The 23,627-nt window shown below is 51.4% G+C and overlaps 1 protein-coding gene across 14 annotated transcripts in view; it reads left to right on the top strand.

Moving 5' to 3' along the window:
- The window catches only part of ADGRB2 (adhesion G protein-coupled receptor B2), an 81,287-nt gene that overhangs the window by 16,329 nt on the left and 41,331 nt on the right, over positions 1-23,627 (top strand). For 11 of the 14 annotated variants that reach the window (XM_056795243.1, XM_056795247.1, XM_056795246.1 and 8 more), the window contains exon 2: positions 1,270-2,080. In XM_056795243.1, the coding sequence (XP_056651221.1) occupies positions 1,285-2,080 (796 nt within the window). In that variant the 5' untranslated portion in view covers positions 1,270-1,284. Of the gene's footprint in view, positions 1-1,269; positions 2,081-6,471; positions 6,942-23,627 lie in introns of those variants that run through there. The other 3 variants (XM_056795255.1, XM_056795253.1, XM_056795254.1) reach the window with 3 other exon arrangements.

Genomic DNA, 23,627 nt, shown 5'->3' with positions numbered 1-23,627 from the left:
TCAGTCGTATCTGACTGTCCGTGACCCCATGTGGGGGTTTGTTGGCAAAGGTACTGGAGTGGTTTGCCATTGACTTCTCCAGCTCATTTGACAGATGAGGAAACTGAGGCCAACAGGGTGAAGTGACTTTGTGTAGCGTCACAGAGCTAGGAAATATCTCAGCCCAAATTTGAACTCAGGTCTTCCTGATTCTGGGCCTGGCCTCTGTCCACGGAGCCAGCTAGCTGTCTGTGGCGTCCCTAATAACGGGTCACCTCTCTCAGGCACGTGAGGCTCTTCCTATAATCATTATTATTTCAACCCTTACCTTCCATCTTAGACTGATACAAGTGTTGGTGCCTAGACAGAAGAGCAGCGGCAAGGGTCTAGGCAGTGGGGGTGAAGCGACTCGCTCAGGAGTATCCGAGACCCTGTTTGCACCCAGGATGTCTCTTCTAGGCCTGTGTCTCAGTTCGCCGAGCTGCCCCCATTTGAGGTTTTTGTCAGTGGCCTGTGAGGGAGACAGTGCGAGGACGGTGACTCTCCCGGAGAGACAGTGACTTCCTGACAGTCGCACAGGCCTTCGGGGCTAAAGCCAGGTGTTGCTACCTCGGCTCCGCGGCCTCCGGGCCAAGGAAGAAGCCAATTTGTCCAGAGTGCGGGCTCGTGACCATCAGGGGCTGCCAGACAGAGGCGTCTGAGCTTTTTACGGGGGACACTAGGGAGCCTCTGAGGATTCTTGAGCCGAGGAGCAACGTGGCCAGTCTGGGGAAGACTCTTGGCAGCCGGCTAGATAAAGCGTTGGTTTCTTGTTAACTCGAAGCTAAGACTGGAGATCCAGACAGACAGACATCCGATAGGGGGTGCAGAGTGGGTAAAGGGGCACCGGATGGATGGGGAAGGTGGAGGAGTCCAGAAGGTCCAGGGGCACGTCTGAGTCTGAAACGGTGGTTGGGGCCGGGGACTCCCTGATGCAGGGAACGGCTCCAGGGAGGAGACATCTCAGGGTGGGGAGAGCGCTGAGCTGGAGGAAGAGTAAGAAAGGGCAACTGGGTGACTGAGTGGATGGAGAGCCAGGCCTAGAGACGGGAGGTCCTGGGTTCACATCTGGCCCCAGACCTTTCCTAGCTGGGTGACCCTGGGTGAGTCACTTGACCCCCATTGCCTAGCCCTGACCACTCCTCTGCCTAAGGTGGAGGGGAAGGGAGAAAAGAAGGCTCTATTGGATGGGGCGGGGGTGGGGCAGCCGTGACCCTGACCCACTGACCTCGTCCCTCTCCTCTGTCGCAGGGCAAGTGACATAGGATGACCCCGGCCTGTCCCCTCTTACTGTCTGCGATTCTGTCTCTGCGCCTCTCCGCGGCCTTCGACCCTGCCCCCAGCGCCTGCTCGGCCTTGGCCTCGGGAGTCCTCTACGGGGCCTTCTCCCTGCAGGACCTCTTCCCCACCATCGCGTCGGGCTGCTCCTGGACCCTGGAGAACCCGGACCCCACCAAGTACTCGCTGTACCTGCGTTTCAACCGCCAGGACCAGGTGTGCGCCCACTTCTCGCCCAGGCTGCTGCCCTTGGACCACTACCTGGCCAACTTCAGCTGCCTCCGCCCGGCCCCGGAGCAGGAGCAGGAGCAGGAGCCCGCGCAGGGGCAGGCGCGGCCGGAGGAGGACGAGGTGGGCGGCGGCCTGGAGCTGTGCCAGGGCTCCAGCCCCTTCACCTTCCTTCACTTCGACAAGAACTTCGTCCAGCTCTGCCTGACGGCCGAGCCCTGGGAGGCCCCCCGCCTGCTGGCGCCCTCGGCCCTGGAGTTCCGCTTCGTGGAGGTGTTGCTCATCAACAACAACAACTCGAGCCAGTTCACCTGCGGGGTGCTCTGCCGCTGGGGCCAGGAGTGCGGGCGGGCCGCGGGCCGGGCCTGCGGCATTTCCCAGCCGGGCTGCAGCTGCCAGGGGGAGGAGGCTGCGCCCCCCGCCCCCCCGGCCACCGCGCCGCCCCCGCCCCCCAGCCAGACCCTCTCCAATGCCCTGGTGCCGGCGAGCCCGCCGGGGGAGGCCGACCTCCATGCGGGCGGCAGCAATGACCTCTTCCCACCCGAGATAAGATATGGTGAGTGCGCCTCCAGCCCCCGCGGGCCGGGGCTCCGGCTCTGCCGCGTGTGCCAGCCGCTCCCGGGGCCAAAGGGGCTAGCGGCTGCCCCTGACTCTGCCTGGAAACGGAGGGAGCAGGAACGATCCAGGAACAGAGAAGGGACTAGAGAGAAACTGAGGCACGTAGAGAGATGTGTATGGGAGGAGCCTGGGGCTTAGAGAGAGGAGTGGCGGGGGGATTGGGGTTCAGAGGAGGGGGAGACTGAGACAGGTAAAGGGGAGACTAGGGTACGTGGAGAGAAGAATGGGGGGAGACTGGGGCATAGAAGAGGGGGACGCTGAGGAATAGATGCAGGGGAGGCTGAGGCAGGTAAAGGGGAGACTAGGGTATGTGGAGAGAAGAATGGGGGGAGACTGGGGCATAGAAGAGGGGGGACACTGAGGAATAGATGGGGAGACTGAGGCAGGTAAAGGGGAGACTAGGGTACGTGGGGAGAAGAATGGGGGGAGACTGGGGCATAGAAGAAGAGGAATGCTGAGGAATAGATGCAGGGGAGGCTGAGGCAGGTAAAGGGGAGACTAGGGTACGTGGGGAGAAGAATGGGGGGAGACTGGGGCATAGAAGAAGGGGGATGCTGAGGAATAGATGCAGGGGAGGCTGAGGCAGGTAAAGGGGAGACTAGGGTACATGGAGAGAAGAATGGGGGGAGACTGGGGCATAGAAGAAGAGGAATGCTGAGGAATAGATGCAGGGGAGGCTGAGGCAGGTAAAGGGGAGACTAGGGTACGTGGGGAGAAGAATGGGGGGAGACTGGGGCATAGAAGAGGGGGGGACACTGAGGAATAGATGCAGGGGAGGCTGAGGCAGGTAAAGGGGAGACTAGGGTATGTGGAGAGAAGAATGGGGGGAGACTGGGGCATAGAAGAAGAGGAATGCTGAGGAATAGATGGGGAGACTGAGGCAGGTAAAGGGGAGACTAGGGTACGTGGGGAGAAGAATGGGGGAGACTAGGGCATAGAAGAAGGGGGATGCTGAGGAATAGATGCAGGGGAGGCTGAGGCAGGTAAAGGGGAGACTAGGGTACGTGGAGAGAAGAATGGGGGAGACTGGGGCATAGAAGAGGGGGACACTGAGGAATAGATGCAGGGGAGGCTGAGGCAGGTAAAGGGGAGACTAGGGTACGTGGGGAGAAGAATGGGGGGAGACTGGGGCATAGAAGAAGGGGGATGCTGAGGAATAGATGCAGGGGAGGCTGAGGCAGGTAAAGGGGAGACTAGGGTACATGGAGAGAAGAATGGGGGGAGACTGGGGCATAGAAGAAGAGGAATGCTGAGGAATAGATGCAGGGGAGGCTGAGGCAGGTAAAGGGGAGACTAGGGTACGTGGGGAGAAGAATGGGGGGAGACTGGGGCATAGAAGAAGAGGAATGCTGAGGAATAGATGCAGGGGAGGCTGAGGCAGGTAAAGGGGAGACTAGGGTATGTGGAGAGAAGAATGGGGGGAGACTGGGGCATAGAAGAAGAGGAATGCTGAGGAATAGATGGGGAGACTGAGGCAGGTAAAGGGGAGACTAGGGTACGTGGGGAGAAGAATGGGGGAGACTAGGGCATAGAAGAAGGGGGATGCTGAGGAATAGATGCAGGGGAGGCTGAGGCAGGTAAAGGGGAGACTAGGGTACGTGGAGAGAAGAATGGGGGAGACTGGGGCATAGAAGAGGGGGACACTGAGGAATAGATGCAGGGGAGGCTGAGGCAGGTAAAGGGGAGACTAGGGTATGTGGAGAGAAGAATGGGGGGAGACTGGGGCATAGAAGAGGGGGACACTGAGGAATAGATGCAGGGGAGGCTGAGGCAGGTAAAGGGGAGACTAGGGTATGTGGGGAGAAGAATGGGGGGAGACTGGGGCATAGAAGAGGGGGGGACACTGAGGAATAGATGCAGGGGAGGCTGAGGCAGGTAAAGGGGAGACTAGGGTATGTGGAGAGAAGAATGGGGGGAGACTGGGGCATAGAAGAGGGGGGGACACTGAGGAATAGATGCAGGGGAGGCTGAGGCAGGTAAAGGGGAGACTAGGGTACATGGAGAGAAGAATGGGGGAGACTAGGGCATAGAAGAAGGGGGATGCTGAGGAATAGATGCAGGGGAGGCTGAGGCAGGTAAAGGGGAGACTAGGGTATGTGGAGAGAAGAATGGGGGAGACTAGGGCTCAGAGGAAGGGGGACACTGGGGAATGGAGAGAAGGGGTGGGACACAGGCTGCCAGGAGCAGGAGGTGGTGGGACAAAAGGAGAGGGAGGGGAGATGAGACTAGAGGGACTGGGAACAGATCTGGCCAGAGTAGGAAGACCAAGATAGAGGCCGAGAAGAGACGGGGGTGCATTGGGCCACAGAAAGGTGAGAAAGGCAGAGGAGCTGGCAGCCTGACGAGGGAAGGACAGAAATGGGGGGAAACGGAGGCATCCAGGATGAAAGGGCCTGGAGAGAAATGAGAGAAGTTAGAAATAAGGGCAGCAGAGTGGAATGCGCCAGAGCCCCGGGTCCCAGGCCCTCCTGGTGCCCTCTGGGGGCTCAGTGGAACCAGGCCTCTCCCTCTGAATGCCCAGCTCTCAGGAGGGCAGGCCCGGGCTTGGGGTGAGGGCTGACCCCTCTCTGCTTTTTGCTGACTGGCACCAGCACCTCTGGCCCCGGGAGCATCTCTCCTGCCTGTCTCCAGAGGTTTCTGCTGACTCCCTTGTTCTGAGCTTTCCAAACTCCTCTGCTGAAACGGAGAAGAGCCCCCTTGGGTGGTGGGGGCCCAGGCCTTGGGGGAGTCAGCCGTACTGCCTTCCTCCCCCCTTTTTCATCTCTGGGCTGATGTCTGACAGGAAGGAGGAGGGGGTGAGGATAGGCATACCCACGTATATATGAGTCCCAAGGCATTTTGGGGGCCCAGGGGTGCCGCCAGGACCTCCCAAAGATCAGAACATCACCCCTGCTCCAAAGGGTCTCCAGGCAGGGGCCCTCCTCTAGCTGGGGGACCCAGGCATCCTGCTGCCCCAGTGCAGAGACCTTGAGCAGCAGCTAGCTCTGGGTTGCTGAGTCAGGGCTTTGCTGCGGGCACCCCCTCTCCTCCCCTCCCTTCCCTTTCTTTCTCCAGGCTTCTCTGCTCCTGTGAATTGTCCCCGGTCCCCGAGGCAGCCTTGACTAAGCCTTTTACGAGGGATCAGCAGGAAGTGAAGGGAAGAGACAAGCCGTGATTGGTGTGCAGGGCATGTCCCTCTCCGTGGCTCTCTCCAGCCCGAGCCCTTAGGTTTTCCTGGCAGCCTTTGTGTTCGGTGCCCCCGCCAGGATCCCCAGGTCCAGGGCTGGTGCTGCCTTCCTTTCTCTTCTCCGTCCCTCCGCCTGGCAAAGAGAGCCCGAGAGTCGGGACCCCTGGCTTCCAGCCTCCAGTTCTGTTCATGAGACCGTAGGCAGTTCCCTCCCTGTTGCTGGGCTTTTGTTTCTTCCTCTGTAAAACATGGGGGTTGGACAGATGGCCTCTTCCAAAGCCCGTGAACCTCACTTTCTTCTATTTCTTGGCAGAAAATACCCCTCCAGGGCTCAGGATCCTATATAGAAAATTATTTAAAACCTATCTTGGGGGGCAGCTGGGTGACTCAGTGGAGAGAGAGCCAGGCCTAGAGATGGGAAGTCCTGGGTTCCAATGGGACCTCAGACACTTCCTAGCTGTGTGACCCTGGACAAGTCACTTAACCTCCAATGCCCAGCCCTTACTGCTCTTCTGCCTTGGAGCCAATATTTAGCATTGATTCTAAGACAGAAGGGAAGGGAAGGCTTAAAACAAAAATCTTATCTGGCATCTCAGAGGTAAAGGGATTGCTGTGATCCCCGCCTGCCCTGACCTGGGACGGGGAGGGAGCTTCCGAGTTTCCGATTCACCTCTCTGTGCCCCCACTCCAGAATGGAGGAAGTGTGGGGCCTCCTCGGCCTCTCTACTGCCCCTCCCATCCCCCATCGCATGGGGGCAGCGCTCCAGGGACCCCCCAGCCCCCTGGCTGCTGGGTAACAGTGCCAGGTCCTGGCACCCTGCACCGCCGTGCCTGGCCCAGATCAAGGAGGCAGGGGCAACGCCAGGCAAGTTAGAGATGCTTCCTGTGAGCAGGAAACCCGGGGAGGGCTGGGGGCTGGAACCTCAGATTTAGTGCCTTCTAGAGGAAATTGAATTTCGTTTCTTTGTTGAACATAACCAAGGAGAGTGGGGCCGTATATTCAGTGGTTTTATTATCCTCCCTGCGTCCTCCAGGGCACACGGCTAGGTGCACGCACGGGGCTTTGGGGATGGAGGCACAGAGGCGGGTGGGGAGATGATGGGGAGGAGCCCCCCTCCTCAGTTTCCCTTCCACTTGACGAGAAAGGTATTCCTGTCTGGCTTTCCCCTCGGTCTGCGCAGCGGTCGGGGAGAGAGGCTCTGCCCACACAGGCGGGCACCATCCAGGCGCTGTGCCATCCGGGGCACCGTGCCAGGGGATGGCGGGTTGTCGTGGAGCCGGAAGCAGGACTTGGTCCGTCGCCCTGGTGACTTTGAGAGCCAGGAAACCTTGGGGGCAGGGGAACGGAGGACCCTGGAAGGCCTGGCCTCTGCCGCTCGGCCATGAGAGGGCCTGCGGCTTTGAGGGCTAACGACACGGAGAGTACAGATTCGGGGCCAGGACCCGGGCCGGGGGAGCAGACCCGATGCTAAGCGGGTCTCTGGGTCGCCAGTCACCTCTGACAGTTAAGATCACGAGCTGTATCTTGTGGCATGGCTGGAATGACCCTCTTCAGCCTTGGCATCGCCCTACCCTGTGCCTGCTCCAAATCATTCCTCGGCCACGTGGCATTTCTTAGAGGTTGCCCGGGAAGGTGAGTCTCTGGGGAGAAGCGCAGGTGGCCGTCACGGGCCCGGGAAGATCTGGCTTCGCTCTCGAGGAGGAGACAGGCCCGTAGGCAGCCTTGCGCTCCAGGAGGGCACGCCAGTGACTATAGCACGCGGAGGCCCCTGGGTACAGGGGGAGGCAGTTTTCCCTTCTGCTACCTCCTCCGCTGCCCAGGACCATCATCGGACAGATGAGTGCCAATTAGCAGGGATGGTGGGCGCTCGGCGTGGTTTGTTCTCCGTGGCAGGGAGTGTCTCTGGGGCCAGTGCCACCGCCAGGGCCTGGAGAGGACCGCGCCCACATGGCAGTGCCACCCGTGCCAAGTGTTTGGCCTCTCCCACACTCCTTCCCCCACCCCCTCTATGCCAGGCCAGCTGGATGGCTGTATCGGCAGCAGGGAGACGGGCTGGCGTTTTGCAGTGGACAGATTGCGATCAGGAATACGTGGGGATGGGAGAGAGAAGGCGGGCGGGCAGGGAGCAGAGAGCCAACTCCGCTTTCCTACACTTGGCCCGGGAGCTGGGAGGAAGCGGGAGGGGAGAGACTCCGACCCCTTCCTCTACCTCCCAGCCCACTGACGTTCTCCTTCCCTTTGTCTCCCTCTCTTTGTTTCCAGGGCTCTCGTGCCTTGGAAAGAGGGACAGGGATGTACCTGGCTTGAGAGAGATGGAAGGAAAGAAGGAGGGAAGGAAGGAAAGAAAGAAAGAAGGAAGGAGGGAAGGAAAGAAGGAAGGGAGTAAGGAAGGAAGGAAGGGAGTAAGGAAGGAAGGAAGGAAGGAGGGAAGGAAGGAAAGAAAGAAAGAAGGAAGGAGGGAAGGAAAGAAGGAAGGAAGGAAAAAGGGAAGGAAAGATGGGAGGAAAGAAGGAAGGGAGGAGGGAGGGACGGAGGCTGGGCAGGATTTCCTTGACCCCAGGAGATTGGGTTGGGGGTGGTGGTAGAGTCTGGGGTCCATAGGAGACCCTCATTTGTGATGACTGTATGGTACTGTGGGAGTGTATGTGCATGTGCTGGACAAGACTCGCTCTGGTACCAACTCTGCCTCAGCACCAGCTTCCTGGGAACGGCTCCACGTCCTGATGTTCTGGCCAGTAGATGCCAGGTCAGGGCAGCTGTGAGTTTGGTCATAGGAATTATAGGACCTGGAGCTGGCAGGGACCTTAGCGATCCCTCCTCCCTCTGCTCCCCCCACAGACATACCTCCCTTTTACAGAGAAGGAAACTGAGGCTAGAGGGCAAAAGAGACGTCTCGCCTGGAGTCACAGGGCTAACCTGCAAGCCAAGGCCTTGTGAATTTAGTGCTCTTTGCACTGTAACTGCCCTGGAGCTGGAAGCTGGTAGCTAGGTAATGTTTATCCCCCACTGTCCCTTCTGCCAGAGCCTGCAGCCTGGAGGAGGGGGGGACAGGCCCAAGGTAAAGGCTGGGAGCCCCTTGGTCTGAGCAGCTGCAGCCCAGCCAAGTGAGGAGCGAGGGTCCTGGCCTGTCCGCAGCTGCCCTGCCAAGCGCCAGGCTGGAGGGGGGCAGCCCAGGACGAGGAGGCCTTGGAGAGGCGGCCAGAGGGAGGGGAGGGGCGGCCTGGCAGGGAGAAGAGAGATGGGATATGGAGCGCAGCCGTGGCGGGAGGAGAGGGGGGCGGAGAAGCGGGGGGCGAGTGATAGAGCGGCATCGGCGCCTGGGCCCGCCCGCCTCGACGCTGAGCTCGAGTTTGACAAGAGGGTCTGGGCGCCTGTTAATTTCACGCAAACTGCCTTTGATAGATCTCTTGTTATTTTTGGTGAGTTGAGCTATAAATTTGTACCATCTTGCTTGCTGCAATCTGTTAAGTGGGGTGGGGGGAGTTGTGGGGAGAGGAAGGAACAGGAAGGAGTAGGGGGTGGAGGCAGCCTCCTGTGCAGACTCAGATGCCCTGGCTGGTGGTCGCTTGGGCCCCAGGACACGCAGGGTGGGTGGCTGTGGGTGGGGAGGAGGGTCCAGCTGACTGGAGCCAGCAGGAGGCTGGCAGTACCAGCTGGGGTACCCATCTCCTGGTAGGGGAGCAGGCCACATAGTTCAAGCCTACCGACCTTTAGTTACTGGGAAATCAGCGTCTAGTGCCAGCTGTGAGAAACATGAGAAGGTGGCACGCTGGTGCCTGGGGCAGGGGAATGCTGCCTCCACCTCCTCATTCATAATTTGTGTTCTCCCATGTTTCTTACTGATATTAGCCAACTACCACCGTGATTTTTTTTCCTAGAGGCAGGCAGGGGTGAGCCGTGGGACCCAGCCTGCGGTAAAGGAGGGGAGAAGCTGTCAGGGCCATTTCCAGTTGAGAGAATGGGGAAGGGGGCTCTGGGGACATTGTGGCATCGGAGAAAGATTTGGACAGACTGAAATGAGAAGGGAGAGCATTCTAGGAACAGTGAGAACAAAGGCTTGGGGGTGGATGAGTGTAGGCCAAATTTGGGGAACCCTGAGTCATTGAGTTTGGCTGGAGAAGCAGGGTACAGGGAGTAGGGAGTGACACTCTTCCTACAAGCATCCTTGGAGAAGGAAGAGGGGAGCAAATATTTTTATTTCCATTTTATAAATGGGAATAGCAGCTTAGGTTAAGTGACTTGCTTACCCTTCGATAGTCAGCAAATGTCAGAACTGGCATGATAGGACAGTGGGGATGCTCCTTTCCCTCCCTGGACATTAGACTTCTATTAATAGAACCCAAGATCAGATCACCACTTTTTTGAGTATCTACATCACACTATTGGCCCACACTGAGCTGGAGAGTCAATGGAGACCTTCTTCATAAGGACTTGGATCACACGATAGCTTCCCCATTCTAAATTTGTGCAATTGATTTTTTGAACCTAAATGTAGTTACTTTTACCTTTGCTCATCTGCCTGTTTCAGGCAATCGTTTCAGCCCTTCCAGGGAAACAGAGTTGGAAGCTTGTGCTTTTCTTTATGACTTATAGAAGAATACCTATAAGATTCTATGAGATTCTCAAATTTGGCATCAGACCCTGGACAAGTCATTGCCTAGCCCTGACCCCTTCTCTGACTTGGAACCAGTCAATGCACAGTATTAATTCTAAGACAGAAGTTAAGAGTTTAATTAAAAAAAAAATTCTATGAGATTCTAAAAGAATTCCAGAGAAGGAAGGAAACTAGCAGTTCTATTGTTGAGTGTCTCCTGTGTGTAGGGGAGGTGGGAAAGGGAACAACTATTTATTAAGCACCAACTATGAGCCAGGTATGCTACTAAATACTTTATAAATATCTCATTTATTGATAAATATAATTACTAACATTTCGATAGCACTGACTATGTGCCAGGCACTAGACTAAACACGTTTCAGGTATTATTTCGTTTGATCTTTACAATAATCCTGGGAGGAAGGTACTATTATAATTCCCATTTTACAATTGAGAAAACTGAGTCAAACAGAGGTTAAGTGACTTGCCTTGGGTCACACAACTAGGAAGTGTTCAAGGCTGTATTTGAACTTAGGTCTTCCCAGTCTGTGGAGTTTCCCAGAGGGGAAAAAAAACATCATTCTCATCTTCTAGGAACTCCCCATCTGGAATATATGGATAGAGGTATAGATAAAAAGGCAGCTAGGTGCTACAGTGGATAGAAAGCTGGCCTGGACTCAGGAACACGGCTTCAGACACTTATTAGCTGTGTGACCCTGGGAAAGTCACTTAACTCTGTTTGACTCAGTTTCCTCATCTGTAAAATAAGCTGAAGAAGAAAATGGCAGACCTCTCAGTCTCTCTACCAAGAAAATCCCAAATGGAGTTGCAAAGAATTGGATTCAGTTGACACAACAACATAGACAAAAACTTTCCCAGGACTGGGAGGGGAAATCTCTCTGATTGATTGAGAGCCAGCTCTCTGTGGTTGTGGCCTCTTCCATCCAGGGGTGTAGACCCAACAGTACTTCCCCCAAATAATAACTTACATTGAGGAAATCCTTTGAGATTTACAATTTTCTTTCCTTACCACAACCTCATGAGTTAAGTCATGGAGATACCCTTGGGTTTTCACTTTTCCTTACTTTGTTAAATTCTTTAAAAATTAATTATTTTCAATGAATAAGCATTCATTTTTTCTTCTCATGTTCTTTTCTCCATAAACAATAATAATTTAAAAAACAAAGAAAAATAAAACTATTAAAATTGAAAAAATTTAACCTTTACCTTCTGTCTTAGAAGCAATACTAAGTATTGGTTCCAAGGCAGAATATTGGTAAGGGTAGGCAGTTAGGGATAAGTGACTTGTCCAGGGTCATATGGCAAAAAAAAGAAAAACTATGACAACAGCCATGCATGAAGCAAAGTAAACTCCCACACTGATCATGACCAAAAATTCCTGTGTGACTTTTGATTTTGGGTCCATTGCCTCAATGACAGGAAGTAGGTGACATGATTCAGTCTTGGTCTTCTAAAATCGTGATTTGTCATTTGTCATTGATCAGAGTTCTCATGTTTTTTAAAGGTATTTAAAAAAAAACCCTTCATTTCTGTAATAGTAACAGCTCTAAGAAAAGCAGCAAGGGCTAGGCAAAAGGGGTTAAGTGACTTGCCCAGGATCACACAGCTAGGAAGTGCCATAGGTCAGATTTGAACCCAGGTCTTCCCAACTCCAGACTAGAAGCTCTATCTACTGTGTTACCTAGCTGCCCCTATTTTTCTTCACGATATTGTTATTGTAGAAATTGTTCTCTTGATTCTGCCCACTTTAGTCTACATCAGTTCCTACAGGTTTCAGTTTTCTCTGAAACTATCCATTTCATCATTTCTAATGGTAGTATTCTATTCTATCCATTTACCATCAGCATCCTGTTAGTTTCCAGTTTTTTACTACTCCCCAAAGAGCTGCTATAAATAATGGCATGGCCTTTTTATACATGGTCTCTTTCTTTTTTCCTCAGTCTCTTTGGGTTATAGCCCAAGCAGTAAGTAGCCTCTCCATTAAAGGGTACACACAATTTACTGCTCTTAATGTAGTTTGGAGGGGGGAGATAGTTTCAAATTGGACACAATGAAATATTTATAAAGTATTTTACAAACCTTAGAGCACTTTATAATTAAATAAATAAAAGTAAAAAAATTAAACGCTATTATTGTTAATTACTTGCTTTCCAAAATGCTTGGAGCAGTTAAACAACTCCACCAACAATGCATCAGTGGGCGTGGTTTCCCTCAATTTCTCTACTAATTTTTATTTTATTTATTTATTTCCCATCATTGCCAGTCAGAGGGGTAGAAGGTGGGAACTCAGTTGAGTTTCTACTACTTTCTTCTTTTTTTTTTTTAAACCTTTACCTGATATCTTAGAATTAATACTGTGTATTGGTTCCAAGGTGGATCTGGAAGGGGTAGGCAATGGGGGTTAAGTGACCTGCCCAGAGTCACACAGCTAGGAAGTATCTGAGGTCAGATTTGAACCCAGGACCTCCCATCTCTAGGCCTGGCTCCCTATCCACCGGCTGCCCCACCTTCCCTACTTTCTAAATTTTCTCTGATCTCCTCCTGACCTTCCTTTCTCCTGACTCATCTCAGCCCCTGAAGGAAGCTCAGAGGTCTCCTGGGAGCCAGTCCTTGACTACCTTGCCTCCTTACAGAATCTTCTTCCATGGGTCCCCTCATTTACTTTTCCCTACTATCTCCTCATAGCCCATACCTATGGTCTATATACAAGGAGTAAATAACTGTGCACCTTCAAAAAGATTGTATTTTTTTTTAAAAACCCTTTCCTTCCATCTTAGAATTAATACTAAGCATTGGTTCCAAGGCAGAAGAGCAATAAAGGCTAGGCAATAGGGGGTTAAGTGACTTGCCCAGAGTCACACAGTTAGGAAATGGCTGAGGTCAGATTTGAACCCAGGACTTCCCATCTCTAGGTCTGGCTGTCTACCCACTGAGCTACCTAGTGCCTCAGAAAGAATATACTTTAAAGAAAATAAATGATATCAGATGCAAACTTTAAGCTCCCTGAAGGCAGGAGGCGGGTATCCCAAGGCCCATGGTGGGCACCGGTCCAAATGAATTTGCTCATATCACCAATTTAATAAAGATCATAAGAATTAGAAATAAAGACAAAACAAAAGCAAAACTGTGAAACGAAGGGAGGAGCAGATGTTCTCCCACATCCTTTCCTACCCTTATACTCCGTGATTCCCTGGGAGAGCCTCTTGGCCAGTGGTGCCCCTGGCAGCCCTTCCCGTCCCATGCTGCATCTGCGGTCCTTGGTTCAAGCACCGAACCTTTCATCCCCCAAGGAAAGGCAGCCGGGTTAATAAAAAAGATGGCTTTTCTGGGAAATTCAGAGCAAGATAAGGCACCTGCTTATGGCAGTCACGTTTGCAAATGTGGAGAGACATTCTCTCTGATCCTGTCCCATTGGGATTAAAGGAAGGCAGGATTTCATTTCTCACTCGGGCCAGGAGAGCCACAGGGGATTTGGGGACCTCAGGAGTCTGGGCTGGGGGTGTGTGGGGGCAAAGAACACGGATAGGAAAGGGCCATCAGCCTAGCACAGCATCACCAAAGAGGAAGAAAGCCTTCCTTCCACAGAAAGGATTCGAAGGATCCAGGATAGGACTTTAAGCCTCATTAAACTGGGTCAACTTCCCCCTCTTAGCTCCTCCTTGGAACCCATCCAAGAGACCTTTGGCTTCAGAGCTTTCAATTCTCCCTACTTTCTGGGCCTGTCGGGGGCCCCCTGAGCCTGCTTGCTCCCTGGGCTTGGAGCTCTGCCATCCGTGATCCCTAATTAACTTCTCTCTTCTCTGGCCTCTGCCATCTTCCCTGGATACCTGGGTCTGGCCTCTGTTCTCCCCATCTTCTCTCTCCCCCATCCTTAGTCATGCGGGATGACTAGAGCAGATTTTCTAGGGTTTGTTTTTGAGGGCAATAACAATTCAGAAATATTGCACCAAGGTGAGGTCATTGGAAGTATAAATAAAAGTCCCAGGCTGGGTGGCACTTTGATTCTAGTCTAAGCCAGTCTAGCAACCTAAAAACTTTTAATCTGGCTTGATCCTGTAGGTTTAGTCTGGAAGGAAGGAAGGTTGGAAAGAAAGAAAGAAAGGAAGAAAGAAAGAAAGAAAGAAAGAAAGAAAGAAAGAAAGAAAGAAAGAAAGAAAGAAAGAAAGAAAGAAAGAAAGAAAGAAAGAAAGAAAGAGAAAGAAAGGAAGGAGAGAGAGAGAAAGGAAGGAAGGAGAGAGAGAAAGAAAGAAAGAAAGAGAGAGAGAAAAAGGAAGAAAGAAAGAGAAAGGAAGGAAGGAAGGAAGGAGAGAGAGAGAAAGGAAGGAAGGAGAGAGAGAAAGAGAGAAAGAAAGGAAGGAAGAAAGAGAAAGAAAGAGAGAGAAAAAGGAAGAAAGAGAAAGGAAGGAAGAAAGAAAGGAGAGAGAGAAAGGAGAGAGAGAAAGAAAGAGAAAGAAAGGAAGGAAGAAAGAGAAAGAAAGAGAGAGAGAAAAAGGAAGAAAGAGAAAGGAAGGAAGAAAGAAAGGAGAGAGAGAGAAAGGAAGAAAGGAGAGAGAGAAAGAAAGAGGAAGAAAGAGAAAGAAAGAGAGAGAGAAAAAGGAAGAAAGAGAAAGGAAGGAAGAAAGAAAGGAGAGAGAGAAAGGAAGAAAGGAGAGAGAGAAAGAAAGAGAAAGAAAGGAAGGAAGAGAAAGAAAGAGAGAGAAAAAGGAAGAAAGAAAGAGAAAGGAAGGAAGAAAGAAAGGAGAGAGAGAGAAAGGAAGGAAGGAGAGAGAGAGAAAAAGGAAGAAAGAGAAAGGAAGGAAGAAAGAAAGGAGAGAGAGAGAAAGGAAGAAAGGAGAGAGAGAAAGAAAAAGAAAGGAAGGAAGAAAGAGAAAGAAAGAGAGAGAAAGAAAGGAAGGAAGAAAGAAAGGAGAGAGAGAAAGAAAGGAAGAAGAAAAAGAAAGAAGGAAGGTAGCTAGCAAGGGAGCAGTTATTATTACATGCTAGGCCTTAGGCTAAACATTTTATAGATATCTCAGTTGATCTTTACAACTCTAGACTGTATATGCTACTATTGTACCTGTTTTAACTGATAGGGAAACTAAGGCAGACAGAAGCTAAGTGACTTGCCTAGGGTTACACAGCTAGTAAGTGACTGAGGCTGGATTTGAACTCAGGTCTTCCTGATTCTAGACTCAGTGCTCTATTTACTGTGCTTCCAGCTGCCTGCTTCATCCTGGTCCTTCCCTAAATTTGAGTCAAAACCCTTTAGGGGCCTTGAATAAGAGTGGCCTTTGCCCTCCTAGACTCTATTTGGTTCTAAGATGGAAGGGAAGGGTTTAAACAAAATAAGGAGAAACAAGAGGCTTTTCCTGGCCCTCCTTAATCTTGGGGGCTTGCGTGCCTCTCCTGTCCAGATCACATTGCCACCTAGCTGCTGCGTGTTACCTCCCCCGTAGAGCCCCTTGAGAGCAGGGCCTGGCATTCTGTCTGCCTCGCCCAGGGCCCAGTAGGCCTTGAATGCATCCTTGCTGACTTGACTGACTTGGTGATGGGATTGTCCCTCGCTTGATGTGGACGTTGCGCCTCTGCTGGCAGCCCAAGGTCACCTCCTCCTCTTTGGCTGCTACCTCTCGCCCTGTTGACTCACCCTGAGCTTGCCGCGTGGCGGGCCCTGGCAGGAGGGCCTGGGAAATGGGTCTCTAGGCAGGTTTAGAGGGGGAGCTCTCCTGCTCCTGCACCGGGCAGATTATTCCATCAGCCTGTGAGTAGGCTCGTCCCTTGTTATAGCTGTAAATTATAACTTTATTCTTCCTTTGTAAATAAAGTCCTTCCCACGCAGGCACACTGTTAGGATGGGAGGAGGAAGAAAAGATCTGGAAGGGGAAGAAGCAGCTTGGGGTTGGGTTTAGGGACTCACAGCGGAGGTGCGGGGTGGCCTGTGGCTCAGCAAATTTAGCCTGGGGCGAGGGCCCAGATCTAGGAAGAAGGGGCTGGTCCGGCTAGGGAGCCTGAGTCGTCATGGTACTCTAGCCTGACTTCGTTTACCCAAAGGACGGAGAGGCCGGATGGCCAGGGAGGGGATGACTGGGCAGCGGGAGCCCAGAGACTCCTGAGCCTCAGAATCCCTTAAGAGGGGCATGTGGGCTCTGGGCCATCCTTTAGGAGAATTCTCTTCTGTCTTAGACTCAATACTGTGTGTTGGTTCCAAGGAAGAAGAGCAGTAGTAGGGGTTAAGTGACTTACCCAGAGTCGCACAGCTGGGGAGTGTCTGAGGCCAGATGTGAACCCAGGACCTCCCTTCTCCAGGCCTGGCTCTCTAGCCCCTGAGCCACCCAGCTGCCCCCTCTGAAGGGCGATCAGGGCTCAAGCGTCCCATCGAGGGCTCAGGGAATCAGAGGCTCCCTTAGAGATAGAGACCACCCCTCGAGGGAGGATGTGCCGCCCCGGATTGTTTCTGGGGTGTGCCAGGAGTCACCTCTAGGGGTCCTGGGGCTGTCCATCTGGGTCAGGGCTCGAGGGCTGTCCCCAGGACCTGCAGGGATTTGGGCCGATTGGCGGCGTGCAGGGGGAGAGGCTGTGAGATCAAACGTTGCCTTTCTCATCCCTTCCCGCCGTCAAAGGGGAAGGAGATGGGATTAGCCCGACTGAGCACAGGCAGGGGTCTCTGCCCGGCCCTCCCTTTACTTTGCTTCTCCACTGCCAGGAAGGGGCAGATAATGGGCTGATGGCCCAGAGCAGCAGAGCTCCCGCGGGTGCCCTTCTGGAAGGCTCGCTCCCCGCCCCCACCCAGCTGTTTAGAGTGTGAGCTCTTCCACCTGCCTTTCCGCTCAGAGGGGAGCTTCCTGAAGCCAGGAGCTGCTCTTGTCTTCCTTTAGGGCCTCCGCTCTAGATCAGGCCTCGGACCCTAGGAGGCCTTTGTGCGCTCCTTTTCAGGCACGTCTGATTTTTCAGGGCTTTCTGGGCTTTTACAGACGGGGAGATGGAGGCACACAGGCTGGATTTGAACTCAGGAGGAGGAGTCTTGCCCGCTGAGCTGCCCCATCCACCCAATAATGCTTGTTATCCATCAGGAGACGCAGTCACTCCCCGTCCCTCTGTGCAGCCCGGATCCCCAGCCCCTCTGCGCAGAATGAGGGACGAGGCGACCTCCGCCTCAGACCCCCGGCCTTCTCCATCACGCACGGGCACGGGGCCCCCGAGCCCACTCTGAAGAGAAAGCAGGCCGGGCAGCTCACACTTTGCTTCTCCTTCTCCCACCGAGGAGAGCAGCCTTCCGGCGGGAAAGGGTAGAAAAAGCATCATTCAGAGGGAATTGCAGCCTGAGATAGGTGAGGAGATAGAAAGGGAGCACTTAGCTCTTCTAAATGCGCTCGCGCCTCCAGAGCCAGACAAATTACGTCCCAGGGCGCTGAAGGGATGTCTCAGGGAGCCGGGGAGGGGAAAGGGGGCGGGCAGGCCGGGAGGGGGGGCAATGTTCTCCTCCTCAAACAGGAGGAAAGGCGGCATTCCGGAAACAAACTCGGACCCTGGCCAAAATAAATAAATAAATAAATAGCAAAGGAGGTCTGGTTATCCGGGGGGGGGGGGGGGGGGGGGGGGTTAGAAGAGAACACGGTGATCCTGGAGGACTCCTGCTTATTCACTAGAGCAAACTGTGTCCAGGCACCTTGATTTAGTGGGGGTGGGGGCGGGATAATGCCCTGGACACAGTACGGTGAGGTGGATTCCCAGCTGGGTGCACCCTTGTGCCCCGAGAACATCAGCTCACGGCTTTAGAGAAGCGCTGATGATGGATGAGGAACGTAGGATGGGATCCTGGGCTCGGAAACCCTAGAGCGGGACCTTCTTCATGGCTTCATCTGTGAAATGGGGATAACGAGCCCTGCCCTGTCTCCCTCACCAAGCTGCTGTCAGTCAGTCCACTAGGATTTACTAGATGCTAACTATGTGGCAGGCACTGTGCTGAGTGCAGAGAGAGGCAAAGGATGGTGTCTGCCCTCGAGGAGTTCACCAACAGGCAAATGGCTCTGTAAAATAATAAAATAAAATAAAGATACAGGATACGTTGGAAATAATCTCAGAAGGAAGGCACCAGCATTAAGGAGGTTGGGTAAGGCATCCTTTTTTTTTTTTAATTTAAAGCCCTTACCTTCTGTCTTGGAATCAATTCTGTTTATTGGTTCCAAGGCAGAAGAGAGGTAAGGGCTAGGTAATGGGCGCTAAGTGACTTGCCCAGGGTCACACAGCTAGGAAGTGTCTGAGGCCAGATTTGAACCTTAGGCTTGGCTCTCAGTCCCTTTTATTTTTTTGTTTTTGTTTTCAGCACGTACCTTATTAGTATCAGATCTGAGACAGAAGAATGATAAAGGCTAGGCAATGGGGGTTAAGTGACTTGCCCAAGGTCACACAGCTAGGAAGTGTCTGAGGCCACATTTGAACCTTAGGCTTGGCTCTCAGTCCCTTTTATTTTTTTGTTTTTGTTTTCAGCCCGTACCTTATTAGTATCAGATCTGAGACAGAAGAATGATAAAGGCTAGGCAATGGGGGTTAAGTGACTTGCCCAGGGTCACACAGCTAGGAAGTGTCTGAGGCCAGATTTGAACCTTAGGCTTGGCTCTCAGTCCCTTTTATTTTTTTGTTTTTGTTTTCAGCCCGTACCTTATTAGTATCAGATCTGAGACAGAAGAATGATAAAGGCTAGGCAATGGGGGTTAAGTGACTTGCCCAAGGTCACACAGCTAGGAAGTGTCTGAGGCTAGATTTGAACCTTAGGCTTGGCTCTCAGTCCCTTTTATTTTTTTGTTTTTGTTTTCAGCCCGTACCTTATTAGTATCAGATCTGAGACAGAAGAATGATAAAGGCTAGGCAATGGGGGTTAAGTGACTTGCCCAAGGTCACATAGCTAGGAAGTATCTGAGGTCAGATATGAAGCCAGGATCTCCCATCTTTAGGCTTGGTTCTCTACCCACTGAGCCACTCCGCTGCTCCTATTTTTGGACAATTTTTTTATTTTTATTTTTTTAATTGAAAATTTTTATTTAAGTAATAATTTAGAATATTTTTTCCATGATTCATGTTCTTCCCTCCCCCCCCCCCCCCCCCCCATAGCTGACACAAAATTCTACTGGGTTTAACATGCGTCATTGATCAAGACCTATTTCCAGATTATTGATATTTGCATTAAGGTGATCATTTAGAGTCTACGTCCCCCATCATGTCCCATCGACCCATGTGATCAGGCAGTTGTTTTTCTTCCGTGTTTCTGCTCTTTCGTACAATTTTAAAAGTCAAACAGGATTTTGTATCTGACCCAGGCGGTGAGAGGAAGCCGCCGGAGTTTTTCCAATATGGGAAAGAGGTGGTCAGAGCTGGTCTTTAAGGACGTTTTGATGGCCGAATGGAAAGGGGGGAGACCTGAGGCAAGTTGACCATCAGCAGGCTACGGCAGCAGTCCAGGGGTGAGGGATGAGAGCCTGCCCTGGGATGGATGGTGGCAGGGTTAGGGGAGAGAAGGGCGAAGATGAGGGATGCCACCACGGTAGAAATGGCTGGATCTGACATTTTGTTGGGTACGGGCAGGGGGAGAAAAGGACAGGAGCAAGGGTGCTACCTCAGTCAAGCCAGGCGACCAGGCTGGCCCCTCCCCAGTAATAGGGAAGCTAGGAAGAGGGGAGGCTTTGGGAAAGAGAAAGAGTTCCGTTTTGGACATGATGAGGTGTCTGGTAGGCAGTTGGGGATGTGGGACTGGAGGCTGGAAGAAAGATTAGGACTAGATACTAGATTGAGAATCATCTGTATAAAGATGATTGAGAGGCAGCTAGGTGGTTCAGTGGACAGAGAGCCAGGCCTAGAGATGGGAGGTCCTGGGTTCAAATCTAGCCTCAGGGTCTTCCTAGCTGTGGGACCCTGGGCAAGTCACTTACTCCTAATTGCAAAGCCCTTACTTCTCTTGTGCCTTAGAACTAATGCATGGTATTGATTCTAAGACAGAAGGTAAGTTTTTTTTTTTTTTTAATGTAGGGGCAGGAGGCAGCTGGCTGACTCAGTGGATTGAGAGTCAGGCCTAGAGACAGGAGGTCCTGGGTTCAAATTTAGCCTCAGCCACTTCCCAGCTGTGTGACTCAAGTCACTTCATCCCAGTTGCCCAGCCTTATGACAGTTCTGTCTTAGAATCAATACTTAGTATTGATCCTACAATAGAGGAGGCAAAGTTTTTTAAAGAAAATAAAAGGAGAATCAGTAACTTTGCAGAGAGCAATTTCAGTGGAACAGTGGGTGAGGGCAGAAGGCAGGCCACAAAGGGTTAAGAAAAAGAGAAAAGGGGGCAGCTAGGTGGCTCAGTGGATTGAGCCAGTTCTGAAGACAGGAGGTCCTGGGTTCAAATCTAGCCTCAGACACGTCCCAGCCGTGTGACCCTGGGCAAGTCACTTGACTCCCATTACCTAGTCCTTACCACTCTTCTGCCTTGGAGCCAATACACAGTATTGACTCCAAGACGGAAGGTAAGGTTTTAAAAAAAAAGAAAATGAGAAAAGAAAGTGGAGGCTCCTATTGCAGATGACCTTCTGGAGGAGTTTAGCTACCAAGGTGGTGTGGACATAATGCCATAGCTAACAGGGATGGGCAGATCTAGTGAGGACTTTTTTTAACCCATACTTTCCATCTTAGAATCTATGCAAGTGTCAGTTCCAAGGCAGAAGAGTGGTAAGGGCTAGGCAATGGAGGTCAAGTGACTTGTCCAGGGTCACACAGCTGGGAAGTGCCTGAGGTCAGATTTGAACCCAGGACCTCCCATCTAGACCTGGCTCTCCATCCACTGAGCTGCTCTTAAGGATGTGAGAAATGTGGATGTATTTCAGACAAAATGGTAGGAGCCAGACAACATGGGGCAATTGAAGGGCTGTGAGAGGCTGGGCACCATAGTGGGGGCAGCCTGCTAGAGAAGATGAGCTGGAATGGGATCCCATAGAGGAAGCTGCTTGGGTAAGGAGAAGGGCACTTCTTCATGGGAGACACAGATGAAGGAGGAGATAATGACAGAAGGCATCCGAGTGGTAGGAGAAGGGCGGGGGGAGGAGAGAGCTCTCTGCGAATGGCCTCAATTTTTTCTGTAAAATATGAGGCAGGGTTCTCAGCTACGAGGATGGGGGGCGGGGGAGCCATGGGAGGCTTGAGGAGGGATGAAAAGGTTTGGAAGAGCCGCTGTGGAGAGTGGGCTAGAGTTAATTAGGGAGGTGTAGAAGCATTGCCTGAGGGCTCAGTTGCAGTTATATAACATAAATTTGTAGTGGACTCAATCAGCTCGATTTCGAGATTTTCTCCATCTTCATTCAGCAGCATGTAAGCAAGAACAAAGGTAGTGGATGGATGGAGGGAGACATGATCTTTGATGGGATAAAGGGATGGGGGGCTCAAAAGAAGGGCGCAGGGTAGGGAGGAACTGGTTCACCAAGGGGCCAAGATGGCGGAAGAAGGATTGTGCAAGAGGGATGGCTTGGGAAAGAACCGAGGGGATGAAGGATTGGTGGTGGAGGAGAGGATGAAGAGCAGGCGAGGGGCTGCAAGGCAGAGAGGGAGAATCAAGATTGTGGTCAGATAGAGACATTTCTGAGTTCATGTTTGTGGATGTCAGTAACTATGGGGGATGGCAAGATGGAGGATATGACCACCCCTGAATGGGGTCCTAGCCCGGTGGAAGAGATCATGGGAAATGAGTAGGATGAGCAATTGAGAGATCAGGCTCTTTGAGCTTTAGGTGGCCAGAGAATCAGATACAATGGGGAAGTGGTTTATAATGTGTCTTTTGCTTTATTGCTTTATTTCTTTTCTCCCTCCCTCCCTGCCTCCCTCTCTTCTTTCTTTCTTTCTTTCTTTCTTTCTTTCTTTCTTTCTTTCTTTCTTTCTTTCTTTCTTTCTTTCTTTCTTTCTTTCTTTCTTTCTTTCTTTCTTTCTTTCTTTCTTTCTTTCTTTCTTTCTTTCTTTCTTTCTTTCTTTCTTTCTTTCTTTCTTTCTTTCTTTCTTTCTTTCTTTCTTTCTTTCTTTCTCTCTCTCTCTTTCTCTCTCTCTCTTTCTCTCTCTCTCTCTTCTCTCTCTCTCTCTCTCCCTCCTTCTCCCTCCCTCCCTCCCTCCCTCCCTTCCTCCCTTCCTCCCTCCCTCCCTCCCTCCCTTCCTCCCTCCCTCCCTCCCTCCCTCCCTTCCTCCCTTCCTTCCTTCCTCCCTCCCTCCCTCCCTCCCTCCCTCTCTCCCTCCCTCCCTCCCTCACTCCCTCCCTCCCTCTCTCCCTCCCTCCCTTCCTCCCTCCCTCCCTCCCTTCCTTCCTCCCTTCCTCCCTCCCTTCCTTCCTTCCTTCCTTCCTTCCTTCCTTCCTTCCTTCCTTCCTTCCTTCCTTCCTACCTTCCTTCCTACCTTCCTTCCTTCCTTCCTTCCTTCCTTCCTTCCTTCCTTCCTTCCTTCCTTCCTTCCTTCCTTCCTTCCTTCCTTCCTTCCTTCCTTCCTTCCTTCCTTCCTTCCTTCCTTCCTATCAAGACTGTGCAGCGGCTAGGCAATATGGATTACATGACTTGCCCAGAGTCACACAACCATGAAGTGTCAGAGGCCAGATTTAAACCCAGGATGTCCTGTCTTTAGGCCTGACTCTCAATCCACTGAAGCACCCAGTTTTCCCCCGGGAAGTTCTATTTCTATGAGGAATGGTTGTTGTTGGTGTCTGGTCCAGGGGAGCAATATCTCTAATGGAGTGCCACAGGGCTCAGGCTTTGGATTTAAAAGGCTGGAGAAAGGAAAGACTTTGGGAAAGGAAGCAGGACAGGAAACCTTCTTCAGATAGTTAATGGGCTGCTGTGTGAAAGAGAGAGAGGTCTTGTTCTGTTTGGCCCCAGAGAATAAAGAGAAGGAGGTTCAAATTACAGCTTAGTATGAGAAACAAAAAAATTGTCATTGATAAAACTGGCCAAAAGTGGGACAGGCTGCTTCAGGGAGTAATGAGCTTCCCATTGCTGGAAGTTTTCAAAGAAGAATAAATAAGCACTTTCTTTTCTCTAATCTGGGTATTCTTTTTTTTTTTAAATTAATTAATTAGGTTTTCCAGTTACATGTAGAAACTCTTTTTAACATTTGTTTTAGGATTCAGATTTCTCCCTCTTTTCCTCCCCCCATTTTCCCAAGGCAGTAAATAGTCTGATATAGGTTAAACCAGTGCTTTCATGCAATACATATTTCCATGTTCTTCATACTATGGCAGAAGACACTCATCACACCTACCATAAAAATCCCTGAAGGAAATAAAGTTAATCCAGGTATTCTTAACCCCTTTGGCAGTCTTGCAAAGCCTGTGGATCTCTTCCCAGAATGTTGTTTTTAAACACATAACAACACAAAGGACTACAAAGGAAACCAGTTATATTGAAATAGTTATCGAAATTTTGAACAAAAATAAATTCATGGACCATAAGTTAGAGACTTATGTTTTAATCCGTCTTCTGTGCAGCTGCCAAACTGATACTCCTGAAGCATGAATGTGACTGTGTCTCTCCCCTCCTCAAGAAGCTTTAGTGGCTCCCTACCACTACCAGAAAAAAAAGAATAAATGGCACTCTTTAGTATTTAAAGCCTTTATAATCTGGCTCCAGCCTATATTTCTGTACTTATTCACATTACTTTCCCTCACTCACTCCATATTCAAATGTTAACTGACCTACTTGGTGTTTTCTTTTTATAAGATTACA

This window comes from Monodelphis domestica, chromosome 4 (assembly GCF_027887165.1).
Source record: "Monodelphis domestica isolate mMonDom1 chromosome 4, mMonDom1.pri, whole genome shotgun sequence".
In the NCBI taxonomy this organism is placed as follows: domain Eukaryota; kingdom Metazoa; phylum Chordata; class Mammalia; order Didelphimorphia; family Didelphidae; genus Monodelphis; species Monodelphis domestica.
Note: the sequence above shows the minus strand (reverse complement) of the source record. Positions and strands in the feature narration are given on the sequence as shown.